This window comes from Eumetopias jubatus, unplaced genomic scaffold (assembly GCF_037043125.1).
Source record: "Eumetopias jubatus isolate StellerSeaLion01/CBP00866 unplaced genomic scaffold, mEumJub1_p1.0 scaffold_1, whole genome shotgun sequence".
Lineage (NCBI taxonomy): Eukaryota > Metazoa > Chordata > Mammalia > Carnivora > Otariidae > Eumetopias > Eumetopias jubatus.
Window position 1 is genome coordinate 196,060,516 of NW_028274807.1, and position 27,926 is coordinate 196,088,441.

A 27,926-nucleotide genomic window follows, 5' to 3' on the forward strand; every position below is an offset into this window, starting at 1 on the left:
GCCCGACGGCCATCTTGGTTGCCGGGCAGCCGGCTGAGAGGCTACGCGTGCGCAGGGCCCCTCCAGCTCCGGCGGGTGCGGCGCGTCCCTGAGGGCGGAGGCCGGTGGGCGCCCGCGGCCGCGATGACCCAGGCGGAGAAGGGGGATACGGAGAACGGGAAGGAGAAGGGCGGGGAGAAGGAAAAGGAGCAGCGCGGCGTGAAACGACCCATCGTGCCCGCGCTGGTGCCGGAGTCGCTGCAGGAGGTGAGACGCGGCGCCGGGGGCGGGTCTCGGCGAGGGCCTTCCGGCGGGGCGGGACCGGGAAAGCAGGCGGCGACGCGAGGCTTCCGGCCCACGCCCCCCGCGGTGGGTGATGAAGGGGGTGGTTTCCTCCGCGGCCGGCCGCGGACCCGGGACCCAGCCTTCACCTACCTTCCAAGCTGTTGTGGGGTGTCAGTGACCGCAGGTAGAGTTTAGCACCGGGCAGACACAGTTGGCGGGGCAGGCGTATTCCTCTGTGAAGGAAACCTCAGGGAGTGGAGTCCAAGTATAACGCTAGGAAAAAAGGCAGACGATTGTCTGAATAGACATGAAGAGTTTGTGTGTCAAAACCAGAACAAGAGTAAAGCCTACTAACCAGAAAAAATTATTTGCAGTTGCATGGCAAGCAAAGGACTTGTGTGTGTGTGTGTGTGTGTATTCTTACTGATCAGTGAAAAGAAATATCAACGTTGCCGTAGGAAAATGGGCAAATTCACAGCAAAAGTAAGGAAGCATTGAAATGCTCAATTTCATGTTGGACATCTCTGAGGCAGCTTCCTAACTGGTGGATGGGTTAAGGATAACACCCAACTGGCCAGGCAGCTGTAGGCTATATAGCACCGTGCGGGCTCACGGTAAACCGCAAGGGTGGTTCTTACTGTTGCACAGGCCTGTTTCTCCCCCCGTCTAGTTGAGGCAGCCGACTGGATGGTCTGTAAGGGCTTTGCGGTTCCCACCCTCTAGGATTCTCTCATTCTGTGAGTGGGAGGCAGGAAGGTAGAGCTCACAGTTGGGCGCGGGGCTGCAGGTATTAGGGCATGGCGTGGGATGGGCTAGTGCAGAAGGCCATAGGGAAGTATTGGGCACAAAAAGCAGGTACCTCCTCTGGCCCCGATGGCCAGGGACAGTTTAAAGGACGTGACCTCAGGACCAAGACCTGAAGAATGATTAGGACTTAGCCAGGGGGAATCTCAGGGAAGGAAAACAGTGTGGAAGAGAGCTGGTCCGGGAGAGCATATGAAGTTTTGGTGATCAGGATGTCAGAAGTGAGGAAGAAAGAACAAAAGGTGACACTGGAGATCTTAGAGCCTATCATGAGGGTCAGCCAGAGTCTGCTTTCTTCTGGAAGGCAGTAGAGAACTTTGGAAGAGCTAGCCAGACTGAGCTGTATGATTAGCTTAATCCTCACAATAACTCTGAGGTAGGAACTTCATCCAGAGTGAGGAAGTGGTGCAGTTTGAATTTGAAGCCAAATGTGTGAATACCTAGCCTGGGCCCCTAACAGGGCCAGCAGCATTTCCTTAACTTAAGTCAGCTGTATAACAAACACCCTTTAATTTTTCCATGTTCTCTGTGGCTTTTTCATATCCATTAGTTGCTTAGTAACTTTTTTACTCAGTCTTGTTTAAGCAGTAATATTCGGGAAATGATTTGTGGGATGTACTGGCTAGTTTTTTCCTAGTATGTTAAAATAAATAAGTAATTATTAAAAAATATTTGTCCACACTTTGGAAAACTGCCATTACTAACCCCAGAGCGTTCCAGTCAATGTGCTGCGGCCTGTGTGCTGTAAATGAGGCACAGGTATCCCTGATGGCAAGCAGCTTCATCTTTTTACTCCAATCTACTGCACAAATGTCTGCCATACCACAAAAAAGCTTGGGAAGTACTATTTAACATCATGCCAACCATGTGAAAGAGGTGCGTTCAACAAACACCTCCTAGGCTCCTGTGTGCCTGGGCATAGAGTAGTGAATAAGACAGAAGTGATCCCTTCTTACATGTAGGTTTTTGTGCATTGGGAGGGCAGGCAGTAAATAATTACAAGCATGACAGGTGCCATGAAAATTATATTTCCAGGGGATAAGCAAACCTAGTTTAATGACATTTAACTTCAGAACTAAAGGGAGAAGTAAGATTTACCAGGGAGAAAGGACATAGCGGGCAAAGGGAGTTACCTGTGTGAAGACCTAGAAGTCAGTGTGGTGAGTTAAGAAATCAAGAGAGATCTAGATTGGGAAGATTAAAGAGACCAGAAAGGAGGTGGTTCTTGAGTAAGGCAAGAGAAGTAGACAGAATCTTGATCTCACAGGTTCTGGACTTTATCTTACGGGCAAGCTATGGAAATGTTTTAAATGGAGTCATGCAAGAAAACACAACTGTAGCTCAAGGGCAGGGCAGAGTAGGTGCAGGCTCGGGAGTCGTGTACGAATGGTGGTTCTCCACAGAGGGGATCCTGTTGTCACAGGGATCGTTGGAGTCCCTACTTCCCTTGCTCTCTACTGAAACTCTGGGTCCCTCAGTAAGTTTACAAGGTCAAGGTTCCCCAGCTGATGCAGATTATGTTCTGCCCCCCTTGCAAATTACAGATCTGAAACAATTACCATCTAAAAGTAAAGCCCACAGGAATCACTCCACTGTCCTGATACATGCTGCTTTGTCATTTCTTGTTGACCACCATTTCCCAAGAATGGATTGTGAAATGCAGCGAAGTTTTCTGACCTATGAGGATAGAATAGTGAACTCTGGCATTTTAACCCCAGACTTTTGCCAGATTAAGTAAATAGCACAGAACTAACAAGGGGTAAAGTGTTTTAAAAAACAATGAGCAAAATGTGGCTTATGCATACACTCAGAAGTGGTTGATGTATAAAGCCTTACTTTCCAGCATTACAAAATCATAATTCTGTGTTTATGTGAATTTCTCCCCTAACCTGTTCAACCAGTGATTGTCAAACCTGAGGGATCATACTGATCACCTCAGGAACTTTTGAAAGTTGCAGATATCTAGGCTCTCTCCCTGGAAATTCTGAATCAGAAAATTTGTAGTGGAGGCTTAGAGTCTAGTTTTTTATTTACAAACATCTTTAGGAGATTCAGATTTAGCTAGTATTTTGCTAGTTGTAGTATTCCCTATACTTACTCCTTGTCTGTTTCCCCTAGTAAACTGAAAGTTCTCTCATGGTCAGGATTTTGTCTTGGTCACCATTGTACCCCCAGTACCTGGCACAGAAATGCTCAGTAATTGTAGTAACGTTGACTTGCATTGGATATTTATGGTTTCGTTCATTTAAACAGATGTTGACCTATGTACTGTGAGTCAGATCCTGGGAGCACAGAAATATGAAATGAGTTTGCATTCAGGTAGAGAGCAATAACTGGATGCCTCTCAAGAGCTACCTTCACTGAATTATTTTGATACCTGTGAGTCTGATAGTTATTACAGGGAACTCACTTCTTAGTCTAGCCTGTTACCTGTATGTTTTTTAACTTGTTACCTGTATATTATTTACTAAGGTCACACTCCTGTGTTTTATATTTGCAGCAAATCCAGAGCAACTTCATTGTTGTCATACATCCAGGTTCAACAACCTTAAGGATTGGTCGAGCCACAGACACACTTCCTGCTAGCATTCCTCATGTCATTGCACGAAGACACAAACAACAAGGGCAGCCACTATACAAGGACAACTGGCTCCTCAGGGAGGGACTAAATGTAAGTCAGAAATGGAGGATCTGGAGAGAAAGCCCACAGTTGTTTCCTTGGGGGAGCTTAGACATCCAAGAATACTGGGTATACTTGAATTAACATCTTCATAGCTTTAATGTGTTTTAAAATAGTAACATCATTCAGGGTTACAAGTAGCATTTTTCATGTGAGCTAGTGGTTTTAGATTGTAAAAAAATAATTATGATAAAAGCAAATCAAAATTATTTTAACCCATCAGTATGAATTGGGTATTGATGAAGGTGATTTTTAATGGAAGATACAGAATTGTCAGTCACTTAAAGTGATGCATTAAGGTCTCTTAACAGCCATATTTTTCTCTTACAGATACTTAGAGTTTATATTGAGTTTGTATTTTCACTTCCTTCAGTCTTAGATCAAATTATAATTTAAAAGCAAGACTGTATATATCCTTGCAGTTAGCATTTACGTTATCCTACCTTGCAGATAGTAATTATCAGAAGAATTTTTCATGGTAGGTGTTAAAATATGCATATTGCATTGTAATCCACTTTTAAGTTTTAGATGAAAGATAGTTTTAGGAACCTAAAATTTCTGTACTTCTGTTAGTAAGCTTTATTTAGGGTTCCACTTTTTTTAGCATAACTGGAAGACTACCTAAGTCCATTTCAAAGCTTAAGTGTAACTTGAGGGTATAAGAGTCTAAATCTTACATTTATGTCTTTGGATCTTATAGTTCTATAGGACATAAATCTCAGGAGTAAAAGTTGATAGAAAACAGTAACCTTCCATGGAGATATTTATAGATGTGTTTTTTACAATGTCACAGGGACTTGAATACCTGCTGAATAAACAAAATAACCCGAGTGAATATAACATTATTACAAAATTGTAAATATGAGAATTATGTAGATGTTTGGAAAAGTCTCTAAAATACTTTGTAAATACTAAGTAGGTATCCAGTGCTTAGGACCGTGAACAATTTTATCACAAACTTCACTTGAGGTTATAGATTTTTGCAAATAGTTTGTTTATGGTGAGGGTTCCTTTCTGACTTTTTTATTTATAAATAATAAAAAGATTACTTTGAATTCTTAAGATTGATACATATGGCAAAAATTAAGGAAATGCTGCTCCTTGTTTATGAGGGAGCATTTCCTCTTGGAGGATTAAATCAGTAGTTTGCCACATTGCTTTCTCGTTTCACTAAATCCTTTGTGCTCCTGGTGATGGGTATATTAAGGAGGGCACGTTCTGCATGGAGCACTGGGTGTTATACACAAACAATCATGGAACACTTACATCAAAAACTAATGATGTATGGTGATTAACATAACATAATAAAAAAAATAAATAATAAAAACAAATAAATAAGTAAATCCTTTGTGCTGCTCAACTTTCATTTTTTTCCCCCCAGAAACCAGAGAGTAATGAACAAAGACAAAATGGCCTTAAAATGGTGGATCAAGCAATATGGTCTAAAAAGATGTCAAATGGTACAAGACGGATTCCCGTGTCCCCTGAACAGGTTCAGTCTTAACTCTTCAGATTTATTCCGTCATAAGTGCTATTCATGTGCTCCCTTGATTTCATTATGCAAGTTAAAGGTGGAATTTCCTTAAAAAAGAAAGAAAAACCATTCATAACCACCTACAGAATACCCAAATCAGTGTCGCAAATGCTTGGGCAAGCCAAATAATTTGAAAGATAGTGTTTCTTGTGGCAAGTTGACAAAAATTTATAGTTTACTTGAGACTCTTAAGTGTCTAATTCCAGGATCTTGGTGGGAAGCAATATTCTTACTATAATTGCCATTTTAATATGATAAATACTATTAGAAATGGACATGAGTTGGTATAATATATAGATGTATATTCAGCTTTAAACAGAGTGCAATATTAATTTTGGACTGGCTATGAATCACAGCCTAAGTTATTAAAACCATGGGAAAAAAATCACAATTTTGGAAAAGGCCAAGAGCATCTTTTTGTGACCAGTTAGTATTTTGCCAAGTATGTAGGATTTGTGATTAACTTTTGCTGCTGTATCTGGTCTATGAGAGAGAGAAGAAAAGAGAATTCATACTACATTTCTCCTCTCCCCTCCCCTTTTTTCTTACATAAATTCAGAGAATTTTCTGGTGTTTCAGGCACGCTCCTACAACAAGCAGATGCGACCTGCAATTTTAGATCACTGTTCTGGAAATAAGTGGACAAACACATCTCATCACCCAGAGTTTTTGGTGGGAGAAGAGGTAGGGAACTTTGCAGTGCCATCCAGTTCTAGTTGTTTCCTAGAATTCATAATCTTCCTTGCAGATCTGGATACTCACACAGGCTGCTGTGATGTTAGATACTCCACTCTCAACATTTGGAAGAGTCAACAAATGTTAATCATAACTCTGGTCTTAGATATTTTAATGTGAATCCAGAAAAAACCCAAGAGAAGTTTTAACAATATATTCATCTCCCCATCTTTTTTCTAGGCCTTGTACGTTAATCCATTGGACTGTTACAATATTCACTGGCCTATCAGAAGAGGTCAGTTAAATATTCACCCGGGACCTGGGGGCTCCCTTACGGCTGTTCTGGCAGATATTGAAGTAATATGGTCTCACGCAATCCAAAAATACTTGGAAATCCCCCTGAAAGATTTAAAGGTGAGCTAAAATTCACAGTTACTTGGATTGGCTTTAAGATTCTTGATCAGTAAAAGTACATATTACTGGGTTGTCTGTAATCTAGTGTCCTTGAAGCATTCTCAGTCTTTTTTTTTTTAAAGATTTTATTTATTTATTTGAGAGAGAGAATGAGATAGAGCATGAGAGGGGGGAGGGTCAGAGGGAGAAGCAGACAGCCTGCTGAGCAGGGAGCCCAATGTGGGACTCGATCCCGGGACTCCAGGATCATGACCTGAGCCGAAGGCAGTCGCTTAACCAGCTGAGCCACCCAGGCGCCCTGAAGCATTCTCAGTCTTAAGGTGTTGAGGATAGCTTTCCTTCTTCACTGACTTCACCTCTGGTGATTTCTCTTTTTCTTACTGCGTTTGTTTCTGTGGGGTCCCTGTCTACTGCTCTGCAACCAGCAAGCTTGCTCGTGTTTAGAGAAGGTTCTCTCTGGACCTTTTTCAGTTCACATTTATTGTCTTATTTTTAAATTCACAAGGTTTTGTTTTGTTTTCTTTTTCAATTGAAGTATAGTTGACACACAAGGTTACATTAGTTTTAGGTGTACAACATAGTGATTGGACAACCGTATACATAATGTGCTCACCACAAGTGTAGCTGCCATCTGTTACCATACAGTGTTGTTACAGTCCCATCGACTATATTCCCTGTGTTGCTGTAGCTTTCATCCCCATGGCTTATTCATTCCATAACTGGAAGCCTTTATCTCCCACTCCCCTTCACCCATTTTGCCCATCCCCCTCCCTCCTCCACTCTGGCAACCATGAGTTAGTTCTCTGTATTTATGAGTCTGTTTCTGCCTTTTTTGGTTTGTTTTGTTTTTTTTTAGATTCTGCATATAAGTGAAATCATACGGTAATTATTTTTCTCTGGCTTATTTCACTTAGCATAAGGTCCTGTAGGTCCACCCATGTTGTTGCAAATGGCAAGATCTCATTCTTTTTTATGGTTGAGTAACATTCCATTGTATTTATGTACCATATCTTCTTTATCCAATTATCTGTTGACAGACACTTAAGTTGCTTCCATATCTTGGCTATTGTAAATAATGCTGCAATGAACATAGATGTGCATGTATTTTTTTCAAATTAATGTTTTAATTTTCTTTGGGTAATATCCAGTAGTGGAGTTAGTGGGTTGTGCGGTATTTCTGTTTTTAATTTTTTAGGAATCTCCATTCTTTTTTCCATAGTGGCTATACCAGTTTACATTCCCACTTTTTCTCCACATCCTCACCAAACACTTACTATTTCTTGTCTATTTGATAAGTAGTCATTCTGACAGGTTGAGGTGATACCTCATTGCGGTTTTGGTTTGCATTTCCCTGATGATGAGTGATGTTGAGCATCTCTTCATGTGTCTGTTGGCCTTTTGTCTGTTGGCCTTCTTCTGTGTTCTTTGGAAAAATGTCTATTCAGGACCTCTGCCCATTATTTTAATTGGATTATTTGTTTTTCTGGTGTTGAGTTGTATAAGTTCTTTATATATTTGGACTATTAACCTCTTATCAGATATATCATTTGTAGATGTCTTCTCCAGCTAAGTAGGTTGCCTCTTCATTTTGTTGATGGTTTACTTCTCTGTGCAAACTTTTTATTTTGGCATAGCCCCAGCAGTTTATTTTTGCTTTTGTTTCCCTTGCCTCAGGAGACATATCTAGAAAAATTAGGGCTTATGTCAAAGAACTTGCTGCCTGGGTTTTCTTCTAGAAGTTTTATGGTTTCTTCAGGTCTCACATTTATGTGTTTAACCCATTTTGAGTTTATTTTTGTCATGGTGTAAGAAAGTGGTCAAATTTCATTCTTTTGCATGTAGATTTCCCAGCACCACTTATTGAAGACACTGTCTTTTCCCATTGCATATTCTTGCCTCCTTTGTCGAAGATCAATTTATCATATAAGTATGGGTTTATTTTTGGGTTCTATTCTGTTCCATTGATCTGTGTGTTTTTGTGCCAGTACCATACTGTTTTGATTATTATAGCTATGTAGTATATCTTGAAATCTGGGGTTGTGATACTATTTCACAAGTTTTTAATAATTTAAAGGAAAAAAAACCACACAACTTCAACATTTTCTGTTTTTCGTTAAACCTAAAAGAGAGGTTTGAGCTTTTGTTCTGGGCCTCTAACCATTGCTGCCATCATTTAGAGCGAATGCTCCCTGAAGACAAGTGTAATGACATTTACTTTGACCTGACTTTAGTATTAACCGTCTTCTCTTTTTTTCTTTGTTCTTTTTTAGTATTATAGATGTATCCTGCTGATTCCTGATATCTATAATAAACAGCATGTGAAAGAATTAGTGAATATGATCCTAATGAAGATGGGTTTTTCAGGTATGTCTGGATATTCCAGAGAAATCTACTTGAAATGAGATTGTTTTCCTTTTTTACCAACAAAGTTAATCTAATTCACTGCTTTATTGAAATGCTTATTCTGAGAGGATCTGCCCTGCTTGATTGCCCAGGGGTTCCCAGACTTTAATTGTGATTTGTCTTAGGATCTTTACTGCTCCCTAGCTGATTGCTTCTCTGCCTTTGTGTTTCAGGGATTGTGGTCCATCAGGAGTCTGTGTGTGCCACCTTTGGAAGTGGTTTAAGCAGCACATGTATTGTAGATGTTGGAGACCAGAAGACAAGTGTGTGCTGTGTGGAGGATGGGGTCTCTCATCGGAATACTCGGTAAGGACCTTGGAAGGTTGTGTTCTCTGCTCCTTCCCCCCTCACAGCCTGTTAAGCTATAAAACATCAGAAGTTAAAAAGAAAATTTGTATAAGGAATTATATATTCAGAGTTTGCATAGGAAACCCAGATTGTGGAAGTGCAAATTCTAGCAAGGCTATATAAACCCTGATTTTATCCTTCCTGTTAGAACTCTCTACTATGAGTTCACATCAGCAGCTCCTGAAAATCCTAGCTTGCCTTGTGTGCTTTCCCACAGAGGTAGCGTATATATTAGCTCTGTGTTTGGCTGTGGTCTGATGTAGAGCTACAAGTCATGCTCACGGCAAAGCTTTATTTAGGCAAGTCATGTCGGGGAAAAGAGGTTTTCGGTTCTGAATTCTCTGTCTAGCTTGTGAGTATTTGCTTTTGTCATAATTGTTCAGTGAGTGAAGAGTAGCTTTCTGGTCAAGTCCCTTCGTGATGTCATCACTGATACAAGAGGTAACAAAATAACTCTCAGGAACAGGTTTGCTGCTTATCCTTCCTGAGACAAGGCCAACACGGGTGAGCACCCTGAGGCAGTGCACATACAGGCTCTCTGCAGCATTTTTCTGCTCCCCGGATGGCTTCTTCAGGATGCTGTAGTTCTTCCTATCCCTTAGTTGGAGATGCAGGGTATAGAAACATTTAAAAGAGGGCCTAAGCAGTCCATAAGAAAAGTTGATCTCTTGCCTTCCACCCCAAATTATGATCATTCTAAAACCCAGTATACGTTAATTTGGCTTTCCCATTGTTTATGTATTACTTAATGCCATTGGTTCTCAGAATAGGGAGAAAACACTGGGCCTGGGTCTCCCACCTCCAAAATAACATAGCAGTGCTCTTTCCACATCACAGAACCATTCAGTTAATGGGTAGTATACTCTTTAAAGTTTTCTCCTGAGACTTTGTTTTGTGTCACTGCCTGTCAGCTTGATAGACTGATGAATATAGACAGGCAAACAACTATCGGATGGTAAACCAGCAACTTAGAAATGAGTTGCATGTAGTCGTTGGTATTGTTTCTTGGAAACTCTTTTGCAGATAGCATGACTGCTGTTGGGGCCACCACTGGTTGGTCGCTAGAGTTCCATTCCTCCCTCCCGTCCGTCCGTCCTGCCCTTTCATTTTTTAGTCCTACCATAAACATCTTGTGAGACTTACTATGTTTCACTGTGCCTGATTGAGTTTTTGAAATGTCCTTTGCACCTTCTGGACCAACAGATAACCCACCTGTATTTTCTTCTAACTCTAGGCTCTGTCTGGCCTATGGGGGGTCTGACGTGTCAAGGTGTTTCTACTGGCTGATGCAGCGAGCCGGGTTCCCTTACCGAGAATGCCAGCTAACAAATAAAATGGATTGTCTTCTTCTGCAGCACCTTAAAGAAACTTTCTGTCATTTAGATCAGGTGGGAGCAAAATCAAGATTGCTGATTATTTTTGTTTCCAGAAAAAATAAAGATATTTAAAAGGCAATTAAAAATATAATAGTATTATGCCCAAGTTGAGAGCACCTTGAAATTAGAGTTCTGAAGGAGTGAGAGTGTTTTGGTAAGGTCAGAGCTGTTAGCTGTTTCTCAGGCCCTGGAAAATACAGCTGGTTTTTTAAGAAAGTGTTTAGCAAATTTATCTCTCTTTAGCATCTTTGATCAAGATGAAAATAAACCTTTAGGTGTAATGAATATAAAGGTACAGACATTTAATTAAAGTGGCATCAGTTGAGGCACTTTCTTAGTGTTGTGAACAATCAACATGTTATCATTGTCATATGTGGATTCCTATTTTTTTATGCTTTCTGTTTCACACCTTTTCTTTTCCCTGACATTTTTCAAGCAATCTAATTCTGAATAACAACATTTTGAGAAACCTAAGACTGGGTATCATTTCCCAGTTATTGAGGGAGTTGGCTTATTGATTTGGGTCCATGTTTGTGTTAGTGTTTATCGATAATGAAAAAATGTAAATGGTAGAAATTTCAGAAGTGTTAAAAGGGAAGCAAGTACATTTGGACTCTTGTGTTGCTAAGTTCCAGTTGAAATGGAAAAAAAAAGAAATGGTAGAACGTCACAGGGCAGCCTTGTTATAGGTGAGATTCAGATGGTGGAGAGGCTTAATTGTCATTTGAGGAGTTTACATGCACTTTTACTGGTTCACTGACAGCATCTTTTCCTGGAATCAGGACATCTCTGGACTTCAGGATCATGAGTTTCAGATTCGACATCCAGATTCCCCTGCCCTGCTTTACCAGTTTCGATTAGGAGATGAAAAACTCCAGGTAATACATAGCTGTATATTTTCATGGGCAGAATGAAAGCCAGCCAGGTTCTGTCAGGCTGAGAGAATGTGTACTTCTCTGAAACTTCATGAGGTCAGAATGTCAGCTGGTTTAGACTGTCTGCTAAACCAGCTTTTAAGACACCAATAGAATACAGATTTAAAGTAGATCTGAGGACCATCTGTTTAATTAGCCACTATATGATTAGTTATTATTTAGAGAGAGGCGTACTTTTCTAAGAAATTATAAAGTAGCTTATTGGGCACTTGCATTACATTTTTTAAAATTTTATTTATTTATGTGAGAAAGAGTGAGAAGGAGCAGGGAGAGGGAGAAGCAGACTTCCTGCTCAGGGAGCCTGACATGGGGCTCGATCCCAGGATCCCCAAATCATGACCTTAGCTGAAGGCAGACACTTACCCAGCTGAGCCACCCAGGCGCTCTGGCACTTGCATTACATTTGCTTTGTCATTTCTCTCTGGTGTTGTATCACTCACTCAGTTGGATGATTTCTGTAAGTTTTCTGGCCTCTTGTGCAATGAAGAAATAATGTTACCCCCAAAAGAGAAGGCTTATTTAGTCTACCTTCTAGGATCTGATCTGCCAGTTTTGTTTTGGGAAGAACAGAATTTAATGGATCAGTTTTTTCAGAAGGCAGTGTCCTCGGTTGATCATTTTTTTTCCTTCCTTGCACAGGCCCCAATGGCTTTGTTTTACCCAGCAACTTTTGGAATTGTTGGCCAGAAAATGACAACTTTGCAGCACAGATCGCAGGGAGACCCTGAGGATCCTCATGATGAGCATTACCTGCTGGCCACGCAGAGCAAGCAGGAACAGGTCTGCAGGGATTTTGGTGTGAGAAGAGACAGCCTTGCCCCTGCAGGAGAAGTTTGCCCATAATTAATGGATTGTTGCAGTCACTGCAGTCTGACTGTATACCAAAGCTAATACTGTTTTTAGAACTGCAGATGAAGTCTAAATTTAAAATCCAGATGACAGATTTCTTCATTCAGTAGACGTTAATCCAATTTTCAGAATACCAGTCCACACACTTAAAAGTTAGTTTAATGAAAATACTTCCTGTTGGTGTATACATTATTTCCTTTTGAACGTTTGTTCAGTAGGGAATATTTTCAGTAAAACCTCACCTGTTTTAAAAATTATAATGTAAACAGTATGTGGTCTAGGCAAAAAGCTGAATTCTCTTGTCCAGAGCTAATGATCCCAGTAATAGGATGTCTGATGCAGGGGCACAAATTAAAGCTCTTATTTGCTAGTGAAACAGCAGCTCATGATGGAGGGAGGAGGGCTCTAAACCTTCTCTAGTCCTTGTCCCTGAGCATCAGGTGGTTAGAAAAGGTCTGAAAACGAGGATTCCATAATAGCCACAGGCACAAGAATCCTACCAAAGTACTCCACCTAAAAACTCCGCTCAAGGGGGAAATGTCCGTGTATGCTGACATTTCAGTTTTAAAATCCAGCCAGTGATAGTAAGGTCGTGAGACTTGCCCTGCCTGCCAATGACTGCTTTGGAATTGTCAGCACATCCTCATCTTTTGTACACCGCATCTCACTCCCAGGTGATCTGGGAGTGGGTCCAGGTGGTTAGCTGTATGCTAGCATGCATTCCCTCTGCACCACAGTGATGGACCTTTGCTTTGTAGTAGTGTAAAACAGTGCAGTAGGGACGGGTGGGTTTTAGCTGGAGAACACCAACACTGTTCTGTTCTAGTCCTGCCATCCACTTGATTGTCCTTTTGATTGATTTAAAGTCTGCCAAAGCTACTGCTGACCGAAAGTCTGCATCCAAACCCATTGGATTTGAAGGGGATCTTCGTGGCCAGTCTTCTGATCTTCCAGAAAGACTCCATGCCCAGGAGGTGGATTTGGGATCCTCCCAGGGAGACTGTCTGATGGCTGGCAATGAATCTGAGGAGGCTCTCACCGCACTGATGTCCAGGAAGACTGCCATCTCTCTGTTTGAAGGGAAAGCCCTGGGCCTGGATAAAGCCATTCTTCACAGCATCGACTGCTGTTGTAAGCATGTTTCGGAAGCTGGTTAGGTGAATGGGTTCAAGCTAGAGTCTGGTTGTGCAGCATAGCATATGCATTGAAAAACTGTGGAGCCCCGGCTTTGTGCTTGCATTGTCCGGTATTAGGAATTGGTTCTTGGCTTCGTTGGGCATATAGCATGCTAGAGGAGACCAAAGAAGTTAAATTGTCACACAAATGGGAAATCACAACTATGGCAGGTGCTGCGAAGACGAACTAAAGTATACTGACTTTCAGAGCTTCTGATGGATTTAATAAGGGATTTTTATTAGGAGGAAGAAGTGTGGAGGGTGGGAGGCTTGGCAGGGAAGACTTTCTTAGGGAAGAGCCACTTAAGAGAGATGTAGGAGGTGAGTGGGGGTTAGCCTGTCACAGACAGGGTAGCATTCTGGGCAGAGGAAGAGACCTTTGTGCAGGCCAGTGTGGCTGGGGGGCCAGGGGCCAGGATGAAGCTAGAGAAGCAGTGTACACATCACACTGAACTTTGTAGGTCCCTGTAGAGATTTTGGTCCTAATCCTGCAAGTAACAGAATGGAGGGTGCAATAGCAACATGTTCACATTGGTGTTTGGAAGATTCTTCTGTCTGCATTGTTGAGGATGGGTTGGAGAGAAATCTTTGAGGAGGCTCTTACAGTTCAAACAGATGGCAGTGGCTTGGCCCAGGGTGGTGGTGGGTATGGAGAAAAAGAGTTGAAGGATTATCATTGTCTTTTCAGCGTCTGATGATACCAAAAAGAAGATGTACAGTTCCATCCTCGTGGTGGGAGGTGGTTTGATGTTTCATAAAGCTCAAGAATTTCTGCAGCACAGAATTCTCAACAAAATGCCACCTTCATTTAGGCGAATTATTGAGAATGTGGATGTGATCACAAGGCCCAAGGTCTGTTGTTCATGGTGCAGTTGGATTATATGCAAATGAAACCAGGACTGATTATTTCTAATTGTAATGTTGTATGTGGACAGATAAAATCCTGGGAGCCATGAGCTTGTGTCTGGGCAGCTCTTAATTAAGGGTTTGGGCAAGTGGAAAAATTTCAGTAGGTCACAGATTTGGTGCAAGGAGCTTTGGGCTAGGGGCCTGGAGTCCTGGGTGTCAGTCCCTCCTGTGCTCTCCAGACTAGCATGACCGACTTCCCAAAAGCCAGGCCTTTGGAAAAGGACTAGGTGGGGCAGGGAGAGACTGGCTGGTCTCCCATCGGCCACAACAACTCCAGTTTTCGTTGTCATATTGAGGATGTCTTGCTGGCCCTGGACCAGGGCATCTTTTGGCTTGAACTATCTTGGAAAGAAACATTAACCCTGGAATTTAGAAAAAGGTTGTGTCTGTATTTCATTATATCCCATGAACAATTCTGGGGGATGTTCTTACTTAATTTTAATCCTGAGGAAGGGGTTATGGGATATATTTATTCCACTCTAACTTCAGAATAATAATTTCCTTATATGTATGTTCCTGCATATGGGGCCTGTTTGTGGAATAATAGTGAATAGTAGCATTTTCAGTAATAAACAGTAAAGTTTTCTTATCGGTTGGAACAGAAAGATGTCTGTAGTTCATGGGTCCTGTATGGATGAGTCTTTAATGCACGTTGAAAAATTTGGCTTTTTAGGTATTGATTCAGCAGGGTTTTTTTACCCCCAAATTCAAGGAAATGATTAAGTATACGTCTTGTCCACTTTTGCTGAAATACCTTTATCACTTCCCTAGGACATGGATCCCCGGCTGATTGCATGGAAAGGAGGGGCCGTGTTGGCTTGTTTGGACACCACACAGGAACTGTGGATTTATCAGAGAGAATGGCAGCGCTTTGGTGTCCGCATGTTACGAGAGCGAGCTGCTTTTGTCTGGTGAAAATGGGCAGAAAGTCACTATTACAGACCAAAAACAGGCCTCCTGGTATATAAAAGACTCTTAAAGAATATATATATATTTTAATTTATTGACTTAGATGCTTAAGTTTCATGGAAAATAAATGAATTTTAACTTTTACGTTGACAATAGGACATTGGTGTGAAATTATAAGCTGCTTTTGTAGCCAGGACATTTACGAATAAATATGAACTTACTTTTCAGTGGTAAATGCTCCTGCCCCTTTCTCAGGGTCGCAGGAGCTCCCTGATGATGTGAAATGTTGCTGTTGAGTGGCTCCCGTGTGCATGCCTTGGCTTAAGTTGACCTCAGTGTCATCAGATAATCACAGCCACCAGGGGTGGGTGTCTGGCTCAGGTACCTGAATCCTGAGAACTGGCCAGGCCATTTGTGTTACAGCAGGCACACATTGTTTCGACTCAGGGGTGCTCTTAGAATTCCAAATAGGGAGAGAAAAGTTTCTTTTTTTCCTTTTCTGTTGGATTACAAAAAAGCCTGTGACCAGTTGAGCTCTAGATATCCAAAGGCAAAGATTTAAGGCTGGGCTGGCTGGCTTTTGTTACTCGGATGATGTGCTTCAGGGTGGGCTTAGGGAAAGACAACAATCCTTATCTGACCAAAACAACAACTGAAAAGGAAAACCCATTTCCTTCCTAAAGCCGAGTAGAAATAATTCAGGTAATTTATAGTTGTTAACTTGTGTTGTGCAGATGAATAAGGGGACTGACTGCTGGTCACCTTATTACTACCAATTTAATCATCAAGTCCCCAAATTTCCTTTATCTGAAGAACCAAGAGAAGGGTTTTGGAACTCTTTGTGCTCAGTAAGATCATTTGACCTTAATCTGTGAACAGTCTGAAGCAAAATCTTAAGTACAGACAGCTATTAGCACCAGTGGTCCAGGCCTTGGTGAAGCCTTCTGAGCCCCTGGCCAGAGGAGGAGAAGGCATTGTCTGGAGACAGAAGCTGGTCAGTGAGCACAGCCTGGGGGCTCAAGAGACCTGGGAGCACGGGGAATGCCTGATTCCTGCCACTTGTGCTGGGCATCTCCGTCCACCATCTGCTCATCCAGAACTGGAGATGTGGGAGTGGAATGGGACTAGCGGAGGGGCAGGGGGCTGACAAAAGGAGGGCTGGATAAGAGATGGAGTTAAGAATGGAATATAGAAAGACTAGGATGGTTAGAAGTCTCAGGGCCTGGAGAAATGCTGGTCCTGGAGCATTTGCATAACAAGGAGTATCCTACATATGTGATCAGAGGTGAGGAACAAAGAAGAGCCCATCAGTGTAACAGTGATTTTACCTTGTTGGTACTGTTGAAGACATGTGCCTTCAATTTGAAGATTGTATGCTCTTTATTTTTTTAACTTTTCAGCAAAATAAATTTATACAATGTTGATTTTATGTTTCTGAGCTGTTTCAACACAATTTATTAATGGCTACCTAGTTCCAAAAGCAAAATGTGTTTTTGTATATCTTTTTTTTTTTTACATAATAACCTATTGCTCTTATAACTGGTAGATGTTGATTCAGAGGAAGTTGGTTTCCGGTCCAATTTTTGACATAAGCCGTGTCCTTCCGTTACCAGCACTTTTAAGTGTGGTAAAAACTGGTCATGACAAGTAAGTGAGCTTGACCACATTAAACATATTGCCTCAGCCATTACTAAGTGTCTACTTGTGAAGTTAGACATGGTGAGTTTTCACTCTGTGCTTCCTTATTTTGATTTTTATTTTATCCATAAGACTTGGCCCTTTAAGGATAATTTTAGCCCTTCACAAATATATTTTAACAGGCATCCAGTGGAAACTGATCCACACTCTAGGCAGATTCAGTATCGTACTGTGTGAGAGAGACAAGCATTCCTAGAAAGATTGCACATTAATATAAATGGCCTCTTGGTAACCTCTGCATTAAGAAAAAGATACTTTTAGAGGAAAAAGTCGGAAGACTTAAAATACCATACATATCTAGCTCTCTGGTACTTTTTTTTTTTTTACATAACCCATTATAATTCAAGATTATAAAAAGATTCCTTCAAGAGGGCTGACTTTGAACAGAGCAGGAATTATTTGTGTTTTGAACATGAGAAGTCACATAATAACCAAGAAACTCTGAACTCTTGACAGTAACTTCTAATAGGTAACTTTGGGCTAAAGTAGACATCAGGTCTGCAGGTAATGGATGTTGGTGTCCGTATTAAAAGTCACCTGTACAAGACTCGGATAGGACCTGAATCTAGTTCAGAGCAGGAGGGTCCTCTGCAAGTGCTGGATAATATAAGTGGCTACACGTATACTGTGTCATCTGGTCAGCAAAGGAGTTCGGCTTCTTACTCTTCTGTTTTCTTACAAATGGCTTTTGTATGTAATAGAGGGTTTTTCACCCATGAAGTTAGTGAATGAGCAAAGGCTTTCTTAAATTTGGTATTCACTAAGTTTAGAGTGTCAGAGAAATAAACAGTTCTATTTACTGTGCAGTGCATGGGCTATTCAGGACTGGATGTTCGGCCGGAGGATGCTTTATCATTGTGTTATCAGACTGGTTATAGTTCTGCATTATAATTCTCCTGGACTTCTAGGTATGAAGTTGATTTAGCTTTATAATTGTAAATTTAGTTTCTGTCCTTCAGTTAATGCCACAGTAGTTAGTCGTATTTGTAACAGGTTTTTTTTTTTTTTTTTTGGCATAAAAGTTTTGCTTAAACTAAGGCGTATGTATTCAGTTAGGAATCCTCCCTATTCCTATTGCTAAATAAAGCAGGTGTATATAAAATCTCCCTACAGATAGCCCATACAGGAAACTTCAGAATCATCTGAGATACTTTCCCCCTGTAATTGGAGGAGTAGGAAGGCTTCAAGGCCCCTCACTTCTCATGGGTAGGCTACAGGGAACAGGCCGTCAGCCTCTTTCCTGCTGATACCTGCTGCATGACACGGAGAAGTTCTGTACAGAAAGCAGGAGCATCCTTCATGAGGTGGTACTTGGGGCAGACACTGAGCGCGCTGTATTCATCTTTGGTATCCACCTCTCTAAAATAGACCACCATGTATTTGTGAAGGGGAGTCTGGCTTCTCAGATCGCTACAGAAGAGGTTAAAGGCCAGGGGGAACAGGTCTTGGGAATTCTCATGGGGGCTGCCCTCACTCCTGCCACAGGTGCCATCACACCTGGGGTTGATGTCATTGGAAAGAAGGAAGATGACTTTATCCACAGCTTTCTTCTGAGTGGTAAGCCATTGCACTGGACCCATCTCAGCTATTTTCTTTTTCTGCCACTTTTCAAGGATAACCTCACTTCTGCAGTGGTTTTGAAGAAATTCAGTGAAGTAACAAACCGTGTGACGGAAACAAATTTCAGATGGGTAGACCACAAGAACCTTAATGGGAGGCAGGAGCGTGGTAGTAGGGAAGGAAGTCTTCCTGGTCCTTTCTGTGGGGAGAGAAAGCATTTGTTGTCTGTGAACAGCAAACAGCAGGTTTTCACTCTGGTCTGAACCACCATTAATAAATGTTCCCTTGCTAGGGAGTGTTGGCTGAGCACGAGGGACGTTGCTGCCAGAAAGGAAACTGTCCCCGATGTTCGTTTTAAACGTATCACCTGAAACACACTGATGTTTAATCCTTAAAGATGCTTTAAGAGATGTATTTTCCAAGTTCTTACCACTAAATAGGTCCTCTTCAGCCATATCTTTTCAAGTAAATTCATAGAGGCGGTTTAGGTTCTTGAGGTACTTTTTTAGGTGGGTGGTTGTAATTGTACTATTCTCAGTGTCCTGTACAAACAGGACCACCTGACCTTTCCTTCACATCACGTTTTGAGTTGGGTCAACTCAGTAATCGGACCATCTTCTATCTGCAGGTGGTAAAATTTCTTTGTAGTTGCGTAAGGTTAACTGGTACCCCATTTCAGCTGGAACTGCTCTACAACAGAAACTACATACGAAAGTACTGGAACAAATAACAGGCCAAACCGTATCCCCCCAAACTGAAGTATTCCCAAGGTCAGAGTTCCACATGGCTTTCTTACTGAGGTTCTGAGATTAATCGTGTACTGTCCACAACATCACAAGTGACGGAGAAGAGGAGAAGCAGAGGTTTTCAGTGTATCTGTCTACTCTGATTACTGTATTCAAATCCTTGATGCTTTAGAGTTGGCAAGGTCCCTAGAGTATATGAATTCAAGTGAGTGTTGTTCTTACGCCATGGAAGATTTATTTTTAAAAAGTAGGAACTAGCTTAGAGTACCTGTTAGAGGCAAAACGCAATTCATTATTAGCTGTCTTTTGCCCACTGCAGTCCTTGTAGATGCCTCGGTAAAAATGACACCGGTGGTAGTCACCAGATTGGGAGGTCCCCATCCCTGCTTTGCCTTGGCAGATGTGGCCCAGTCATTGTTACCAGTATTTTTGGAGAGCTCTACGGCACTACATCAGTGCTACCTGACTTTTGTCCTAACACCAAAATGTGACTGCCTCTAGAGGATTTGTCTTAAAAAAAAAAAAAAAAAAAAAAAACCTCGAAGTGTTTTTTCCTCATTCGGGTGTCTTTCAAGAACGGAATTCTCACACTTACCGTGCCTCCACATTAGATAGATCCCAACGGCCAGCACCCATGTGGCCACCAGCAGAGCTGAGAGGAGAAGAGGAAGCCAGCCACCCAGCATGCCTCTGCCTGGAGAAAACAAAGTTTATTTGCCTTCAGCAACACAAAACCAAATGTACCTCCTATTTGGAAGCCAAGATTTTCACTCTGTACTTTGTAGAAGTTTAGGTTCCTATAAAACCTAGGGGCAGTATACCTCTAGGGGATCTGCAGATGGGTGCAATTTTCCACAGAGTGTGCAGGCCATTATCATTAGATGCTCAAAAGGGATATGGGACCCAGGAGGTTAAGAAAGTTCCCCCAAAATCACTTTGGCTTCTTACTGCACATACGTGCAGGCATTTTCACCATGGTAACCAGAGTTGACGGTCAGGGTTTTTTTTTGTTCTTTGATGAACTGATGTTATTGTGGGCATGATTACTTAATACATAGTACACGCAGATGCCATTTTTAAAGGCTGTTTTGTTAGACTGACAAACATGGGGGGTAGTGCTGCCCCCCACAGGCCATGTCGGTCAGGTAAGCTCAGGAACCCATAGGCACTGTGCCCACACAGAAGTCAGGATTGCCCGGCACCTGGGTTCTCAGTTTGTTCTGCTGAGTTTCTAAGAATAACACTTTCTAACTTTTGACTCCACCCCAGGCTAGTCCTGGGAACATTTTATTTGTCTGCAACAAGAGAACTGACATCTCTAATGCAGAGAGACAATTTTCCCCAAACAAGTTGCTCTCAGGCATAAGTGAGGCGTGTCTTTTGGGGCTCATAGTTCTAATTTGTTATCCAAATGTTGGCTGTGTGACCACACCAAACTACAGTCACAGTTAGGCCAGGGCCATGGAGACTGGTCAGAAAACCAGAGTGCCGTGAAATGCCCCCTCCCGTCCGTACTTGGTCCCCTAACGCCCCCGACTTAACGGCCCATCCCTGTGGCACCCTGCACGTCCATTTTTGCACTGTTTATTACCCCCCTTCTTGTGTGTATCCTGTTTCATAAAGGATCCTGCCGTGAATTCATACATAGAACCTTTGTTTTCAGTCTGGCGCGGCTTCGCCCTCTGCCCCTGCACCCTGGCCCCACGTGCACAGCAGGGACCCCCTTACCCTCCCGCGGGACAGGTGCGCCCCCCGGCACACAGCGAATGGGGCGGCACTGGTGGGGCCCCTCGGGCCCTGAACCTCTCTGATGACCGTGCGGAAATGGCTGGGCACTTACGACTGTCCAGGGGGAAGGACATGCCCGATTGTGGGCAAAGCACAACTGTTCCTTTGCGTCGGATGCAGTCATTGCCACAAGTATGGAAATACGGAGTCAGCTGAGGGAAAAACAAGAGGCTCAGGAAGTCCCCATCATCCTTCAGAGCAAAACCTCAACACAATGCCTACGTTCACCAAAACCCTTTCCCTTTGGGTTGAACCGCACCCCCACCCCAGCATGGTAATAGGACATTTTTTTCCCTTGGGCACACTTCCATAACAAAGCCCTAAAATCCAAACCAGTGACCCAAGACCGAACACCTTCCGACTCCTGAATTGTGAACCTAAACTTTGTACGTGTTGCTAACGTGTTGGTTTCCTTATCTAAAAGGGTTAGGTCACCTCCTAATACATATACAAATATTTCCTCTAAAAAAAACCCAGAGCAGTAGAGCTCCTATTGACAGACACATCCCCAGAGACTAGGAAAATCTGGTTCCCTGGAAAAGGGATGCCGTCACAATATGCTGACAGGTATCTGCTCCCTCTGAGTACGGCCTTTATGTTCCAGGGGATGAGAAGCAAAAGCTACTTAGACCTTGGGCATGGCTGTGTCCCACTATGACCCTCGATGTCCCCACATCATAAACTCGGAGCTGAAAGAGACCCGAGAGCATCTACTGGTCCAACTTCCTGCTTCCCAGCGGAGTCAAAGGAGGCGGCTGCCCTTCAAAGTTCATACATTGACCTCCACCCAAACCTTCTGATTTCCAATCCTTTGTTGCTTCATTTTGCAGTTGGGAAAATTAAATGGTACTCCCGTCTCAGAATTACTCTGAGGCTCTGTGACTAAAAACGGCAAGTCAACAGCCACGAATAAGAGCAGAGGGAATTGTGACCCTGAGGTTGGCTGTGGCCCTCGCCTCTGTAGTCCCCAAGGCAGGGATGCCCCGCAGACGTCCCTGAGGGCCAGGCAGGAGTATGCTGCAGGAGGGAGAGAGAGAGGGAGGGACCTCACGGAAGCAGCTGGAAGGACCAGTGCGCCACAGCCCATCTCTGCATGCCCGGCCCTCCCCAAACATCTCATTAAGCCTTACCTGGACCACAGCACCTTCACTTTCCCCCGTAACGGGGATCACCACTGAAGCTCGACTTGGGGGGTTGTTCTGGTGCAGGTTACGTGAGACAAAAATCAAGACACGTGAGCCAGACGAGTGAGGCCAACAACAAACACAGCCAGGGAGGGAACTGCTCTTCCCAAACTGACTCTCAATTCACTAGACTGTGAACAACCATTCATTTCCTACTTCTGAAATGTCTACTTTTGGTTGGTTTTAGGTTCTCGGGGACATTTCCAGGGATGTTCCCAGGGACTTGTTTCTCTCTGTTGAAAGCATCGAAAGAGCCCAGCACATTTGGACAACGGACAGTCCTGTCTGTGCTCTGTTAACATTGAAAGCCTGTCCAGGGCATCCTAGAGCTTCTACATTTTTCGTCAACAAGGTGAGGAAGGCTGGAGGTTGAGGATGGGGCGGGAGAGGGGGGTTGTGTTAGGAAACGAAGGGATGAAGTACCTCCAGCACGTTAGAAAACCCAATTACGATGTTACTTCGGATGAGAGCCATGTATTTGTTTCCAAGGGGGCTGGTTGTAAAATTCACTTCTACTGCCGTCTTGTTCTTCTCACAAGCAGTGATGTTTGGATCCCACAGACTTCCTGAGTCAAGAGAGAATCACATGGATGGCGTTGCAAACTGTCACTCATTTAAGTCCCCCAGAGGGCTTGACAAAAACAAATCTAAGTTCTCAGGCAGTCGTGCATCCAAGAGATACGGGCTCTACTGCATAGTGTACTTTTTATTAATCACTGCTCCCAGAACCTCAAAGTACCTGCTGCCCAAGAAAGTTTAGGGGCCCCATGTCATTGCTTTGCATAATATAGCTTCCCTGGGCTGGGGGTGATGGGAGGCACAGGTCAGGTTCTACTACTCCTATTCTCCACGTCCATTCCGAGTTACGGGTAGGGTCAGCATTTTCTCCTTTCCAGGATGGGGAGGAGGAACCATGGGCCACAGGACATGTCCAAGGTTATAGAGCAAGTGAATTCCGCATCAGGACTACGGCTACCAGAACATTCTGGGTTCTGGGAGCTTCATCCATCAGATCCATCCATCCATTCTGCTGGCTTTACTGAATGGGAAGAAATAACGAAATGCCTCATCGCTTAGCAGATACTCGGACAGGACTACCCTGTGGCAAAAAGTCAGTTGATTGCTGTGACTTGCAAATCAGCACCAGGTTAATTTCCAGGAACATGAGAGATGATAGTGTGCATTGCTTCCCCTACCTGGGAGAGCACTTCAGGACCGAGCTCAGAACTGTCTTTAGGAGTGGGGGTCTAGGACTGATTGCAGGCCCACAGAGCTCCTCATACTCACCGTGCCCTCCAAAGTCCAGATCTCTCTTGGTGGGGGGCAAGAGAGGAAGCAGAAAGCTCCAAGTCTGCCTTCCGCCAAGGAGACTGCATGCAGCTCAGTCTGACAGGGTGCACAGGGATGCTTTGTGGGGTCAGGGTACCTAAAAGACAGGGACTGGTCCCCTCTTATACCACTAGCCTCATTAGCGTCCTAAGACTCTACTACCCAGAAATTTACACACGCCCTTGTAAAATCCGTGGAAATTGGACACTTGGAACTGATTATCCTGAAGGGACTTATTTCAAAATTCAAAGGGTAGTGGCAGGTTCTAATAGTCTCTCGCCTGTGAGAGGGGAACCCCCGTGAAGACACAGGTTGAGAGTATGCTTCTAGGTCACGACTTGAGCTAACACTTGCACCTTGAATGTCTTTTAACCCAAACAGAAGGTTCACAGGGTCCCCGTGGCCAGAGGTCAGTGGTACTGCTGTCTGAGCAGGTGGAAGGACTTACAGATTTCCCTCCAGTCAGGAGGGCCTTCCATCAGGATGGACCACCATAGGTGCAGTTAGGCCAGAAAGGATCATTTCACCAAGGCGGTGGGTGTTTTTCTGTGCCTGCTCCTCACTACCTAAAGCTACTCAGAGTCGGCCTTTCTCTGGACAGGCTGCTTGATTCAGCAGGCACAGGGCCAGCCGGGGGTCAGCCCACTGCGCATCTCTAAGCCTCGGTTTCTTCGTGGAAGATGGACTGAGCTGGGTGGGCTCCAGTTTCTTCTAATAACAAAAGCGAATGCTATATTTACTTACCTGCCTCGATGCACTTTTTTGTGTGTTTCATTATGTGGTTTAGGCAGCCTGAAGATTTGAACGAAAGTTTTTACGTTTTAGAAAACGGTATCTCTGCTCCACTCCCTTGCCAACAAGTACACACAACACAGGGTTACCACAATTGTAACAAATTGCCAGAACATTCAAGATGTGAGGTAAGATAGCGAATTTAAATGGGATGCTAACATTTGACTATTAAACAGATTACCCACGAAGTGATAGCCAGAGTCTGATTTAAATACAATCTTTATCAGAATAGTAACTGTGATGATCCCCTGAAGACTCAAACCTTTGAAAATGAGGTTTGATAATATATGTAAATACTGCCCCTCCCAGGAGGTGGAGCTTAACTCACCGCCCCCCCCAACACACACACCCCTACCCCAGAGTGGGGCAGATTTAGTCACTTGTCTTCAAAAACTAGAGTAGAGAAATGGACAGTCGGTAGATCTGCCATGGAGATGACTGGCGGATACCAGTGATGTCGTGTGGTTGTCACCCACCCCTGCTAGGAGGCAATGAAAAGGACACCCCACCTCTGCAGTATCTCTCCAAAAACCCACATCCCCAGGCTAATCACGAGGCAAACATCAGACAGACCCAGACTAGGGGACATTTTGCAGGATGCCTGGCCAGCCTTCCAGATTGTAAAGGTCACTAGGACTAAAGAAAGACTCGAAGCCTGTCACAGACCAGAGGAGACAGGAGACACGAGGACTAAATGTGACCGGAACAGAAAGCAGGCATTCATGGAAAAGCAGGTGACATCCCAATAAAGTCTGGAGTTTCATTAATAGAAATGTACCGATGTTGGTTTCTTAGTTTTGACAAATGCAACCATGGTAACGTAACAGGTTAAAGATGGGGGATCCCGGGTGAGGAGCCCTACGGGAATTCTTTGGACATCTACACAACTCTTTGTATTATCCTGGCAAACTTATTCCAAAATAAAACATTTCCATTTTTTAAAATGAGGTTTTAGTCTCATCGAGAAAGCTGGAACACCCTGGACCGCAAACTCAAAGAACACCAGGGAATCGGAAATTGCCCCATTTGTCTTGGATGCTTCGCCAGAGACAGAGGACGGGACTGGAGAACAGAAGAGATGACCGGCCTAGGTGAGGGTGGCATGGGGACCGCTGCAGCCAGGAACCATTCTGGACCCTCCACACGCGGCACATGATCCCGCCTCATGCTCACGACAGCCCTGTGTGTGACACTGCAGGTGTGATACTCGAGGGCTGGTTGTGGGCTGTGCAGTAGCGGAAATGACCCAGCGTTCAGCTTGGTGCCACCCTGCCTCTTGCTGACAGCCCAGGGGCCCACTGGAGGCCGAGACCCAGCCGCTCTTCCCAACACCACAGCCGGCTAGCCAAGTGGAACAGATGCTGTGCAGGAAACATTTTGTATCAAGGACAGAGTGGTGGAAGTCACTGACCAAGAAGGACCTGAGTGGGAATGTCAGCTTCTCTTGGGCTGTGTGTGTAACCCAGGGCAAGTCACTTAAGCTCTCCATGTCTTCATCTAAGCAACGGGGCTCTCCCAACCTCAGGGCTGTTGGAATCTTTGGCGAGAGGATGCGTGTTAGGCGCTCAGCACCGAGTCCGACACAGGAATGGGCTGTCCCCTACGTTTGATCTGACTTACTCCTCTCCCCCACTCTGTGAGGGAGACATAGTTACTGCGTGTTACAGATGAGGAAACCAGACTTGGCGGGGCCAGATGCTTTGTCCAGAGTACCCCAGCCTCTCTGCACCAAACCACACACCCCGCGGCAAGCATCCCAGCCAGCCAGAGGAGTGAGGGAGTTTACCTGGTGAGGTGAAGTTCACAGACATGGAGGGGGGGTCTTCATTCATATTGGCATTGGGGATATTGTGGGCCCCGATGAAGTATAGTGTGTTTGGCTCTACAGGAAAGCCTGTGTAGGAAAACGTCCACTGAAAGGCAAAGCAAAGAACCGCTGAATTTCCAAAACACTGCAATGCAGACACATGGCACCTTTGTGCGCTGCCCTCTTATTTATAATTGCCTTCCTTAATCTACTGCTGAAACTGAGGTCTCTAGCCAATGTCTGCTAAGGGAACGTAGCCCACACAATTTGCCATTAAGCCACAGAATCAGAGAAGTGTAAGCTTTTAGAGCCAGGATAGAATTTAAGTTCAGCTCCCCTCACTTTGCTGATGGGGAAACTGAGGCCCAGAGACGCTGACTTGCCCCAGGCACAAAGGCCAGCAGCGGCCAGGCATCCTGCTTCAGGCTCCAAGCTGTAGCTGCTCGGCGGCCTGGGTGTCCAGCACGTCACCACTCCCCCCAAGCGAAGGGGCTGGCTCTAAGGACAGTTAGCCAGGGGCCTCAGCGTGCTCACTCTGCTGCCAGACGGTCTGGTCTGAGTCTGGAAGGCTTCTGTGTAATTGCACCTCACGCAGCTGTAGGACTGGAGGTTGCTCTTGCCTGTCACGCAGATCTTGGTGGCCTTCAGCAAGCGAATGCTGGCTGCAGAGACAGGCAAGGGGACAGCTGTTTATTTAGCACCTACTACGTGACCAGCTTGATGCTAGAGCGCTTACACGACTCACCTCCGTTCATGTTCACAACAGTCCCAGGAGGTAGGCACCCTGGTCCCCTGGGTACAGAGGAGGCGAGTGAGGCTTGGGGGCTTTCAGGGGGCTCTGCCCAAGCTTACAAAGCTCCTCGGCAGCAGATATGGATTTAACCCAAAGCCCAAGCTCTTTTCTCCTCACAGGGAAGCCTCAATTTCACAGGATCCTACAAAGGGGATCCTACTCTGGCTCTGCACTATTTAAGGGGAACAGGCCTCCCAGAGTGTCATCCCCAAACCATGCCAGGTCTGACCACCCCTTCTCTCCCCTATTCCCTGCCTCTCTAAGGCTTACATTCCCTCAAGGCCCAGTCCCCCTAGCACGACAGCTAACCAATGCCTCACTCTGCGAGGCATGGGGCCACTGCCTTACTGCCCCACCCAATTCCAGTGCTCTCCTGAGGGCCCTCTCCTGCTCCCCCCTGCCTCCATCCCACTAAGATGGAGCCCAGCTCCTTCCCGGATGCCCTGGACACGGATCCTGTGCCCCTGTGGCTGAGCATGCTTCCCCTAGCCCCCGAGAACCCTCCTGCGTGGCAAACTGTAGCTGCCTCACCTCTCTGCGCCAGGCCCTCCCAGATTCCTGACTTGGTGGAATTTAACAGAATTGAGCCGGTGGAAACCAGAGTCATGGGCTTTAGGCCCCCAGGATTGGTTCATGGAAAGGACTCACAGGCTGCCGTGGGGAGATGCCAGGACCTTCATGGTGCCATGTGGGAAAGGGAAAAGTAATGTACCTGAGTCAGCACTTGCCCTAAACTTGGAGAGGGGGATCATCTCAGTACTTACTCTGTTTTCTTCCATGAAATCTAAGAACACACAGAAGAGTACACAGATCGTAAGTAGAGCACGTGATGAGTTGTCACACTCGTGTAGCCAGTCCCCAGGCCGCGAAACAGCCTAGGAGTGCCCTTCATGCTTCCTGTCAGTCACTCCTGAGCCAAGAGTTACCACTGCCCTGACTTGTAACCACTCAGGT

At 44.3% G+C, this 27,926-nt stretch overlaps 2 protein-coding genes across 4 annotated transcripts in view; one reads left to right on the forward strand and one right to left on the reverse strand.

Moving 5' to 3' along the window:
- On the forward strand, positions 1 to 16,704 carry ACTR8 (actin related protein 8). Its single transcript, XM_028124514.2, has 13 exons — positions 1 to 246; positions 3,569 to 3,739; positions 5,130 to 5,240; positions 5,862 to 5,966; positions 6,198 to 6,371; positions 8,642 to 8,735; positions 8,948 to 9,080; positions 10,357 to 10,510; positions 11,281 to 11,376; positions 12,073 to 12,213; positions 13,149 to 13,413; positions 14,146 to 14,309; positions 15,138 to 16,704. Exons 1-13 carry the CDS (start codon positions 124 to 126, stop codon positions 15,279 to 15,281), a joined length of 1,875 nt encoding a protein of 624 aa, XP_027980315.1. The 5' UTR covers positions 1 to 123; the 3' UTR covers positions 15,282 to 16,704.
- Positions 15,387 to 27,926, reverse strand: part of IL17RB (interleukin 17 receptor B) — a 16,257-nt gene continuing 3,717 nt past the window's right edge. For 2 of the 3 annotated variants that reach the window (XM_028124517.2, XM_088028059.1), the window contains exons 4-11: positions 26,714 to 26,841; positions 26,159 to 26,285; positions 24,325 to 24,372; positions 22,675 to 22,817; positions 22,198 to 22,266; positions 21,120 to 21,219; positions 19,875 to 19,973; positions 15,387 to 18,732 (exon numbers count right to left, since the gene is read on the reverse strand). In XM_028124517.2, coding sequence (XP_027980318.1) covers positions 18,185 to 18,732; positions 19,875 to 19,973; positions 21,120 to 21,219; positions 22,198 to 22,266; positions 22,675 to 22,817; positions 24,325 to 24,372; positions 26,159 to 26,285; positions 26,714 to 26,841 — 1,262 coding nt within the window. In that variant the 3' untranslated portion in view covers positions 15,387 to 18,184. Of the gene's footprint in view, positions 18,733 to 19,874; positions 19,974 to 21,119; positions 21,220 to 22,197; positions 22,267 to 22,674; positions 22,818 to 24,324; positions 24,373 to 26,158; positions 26,286 to 26,713; positions 26,842 to 26,924; positions 27,340 to 27,926 lie in introns of those variants that run through there. The other variant, XM_088028063.1, reaches the window with a different exon arrangement.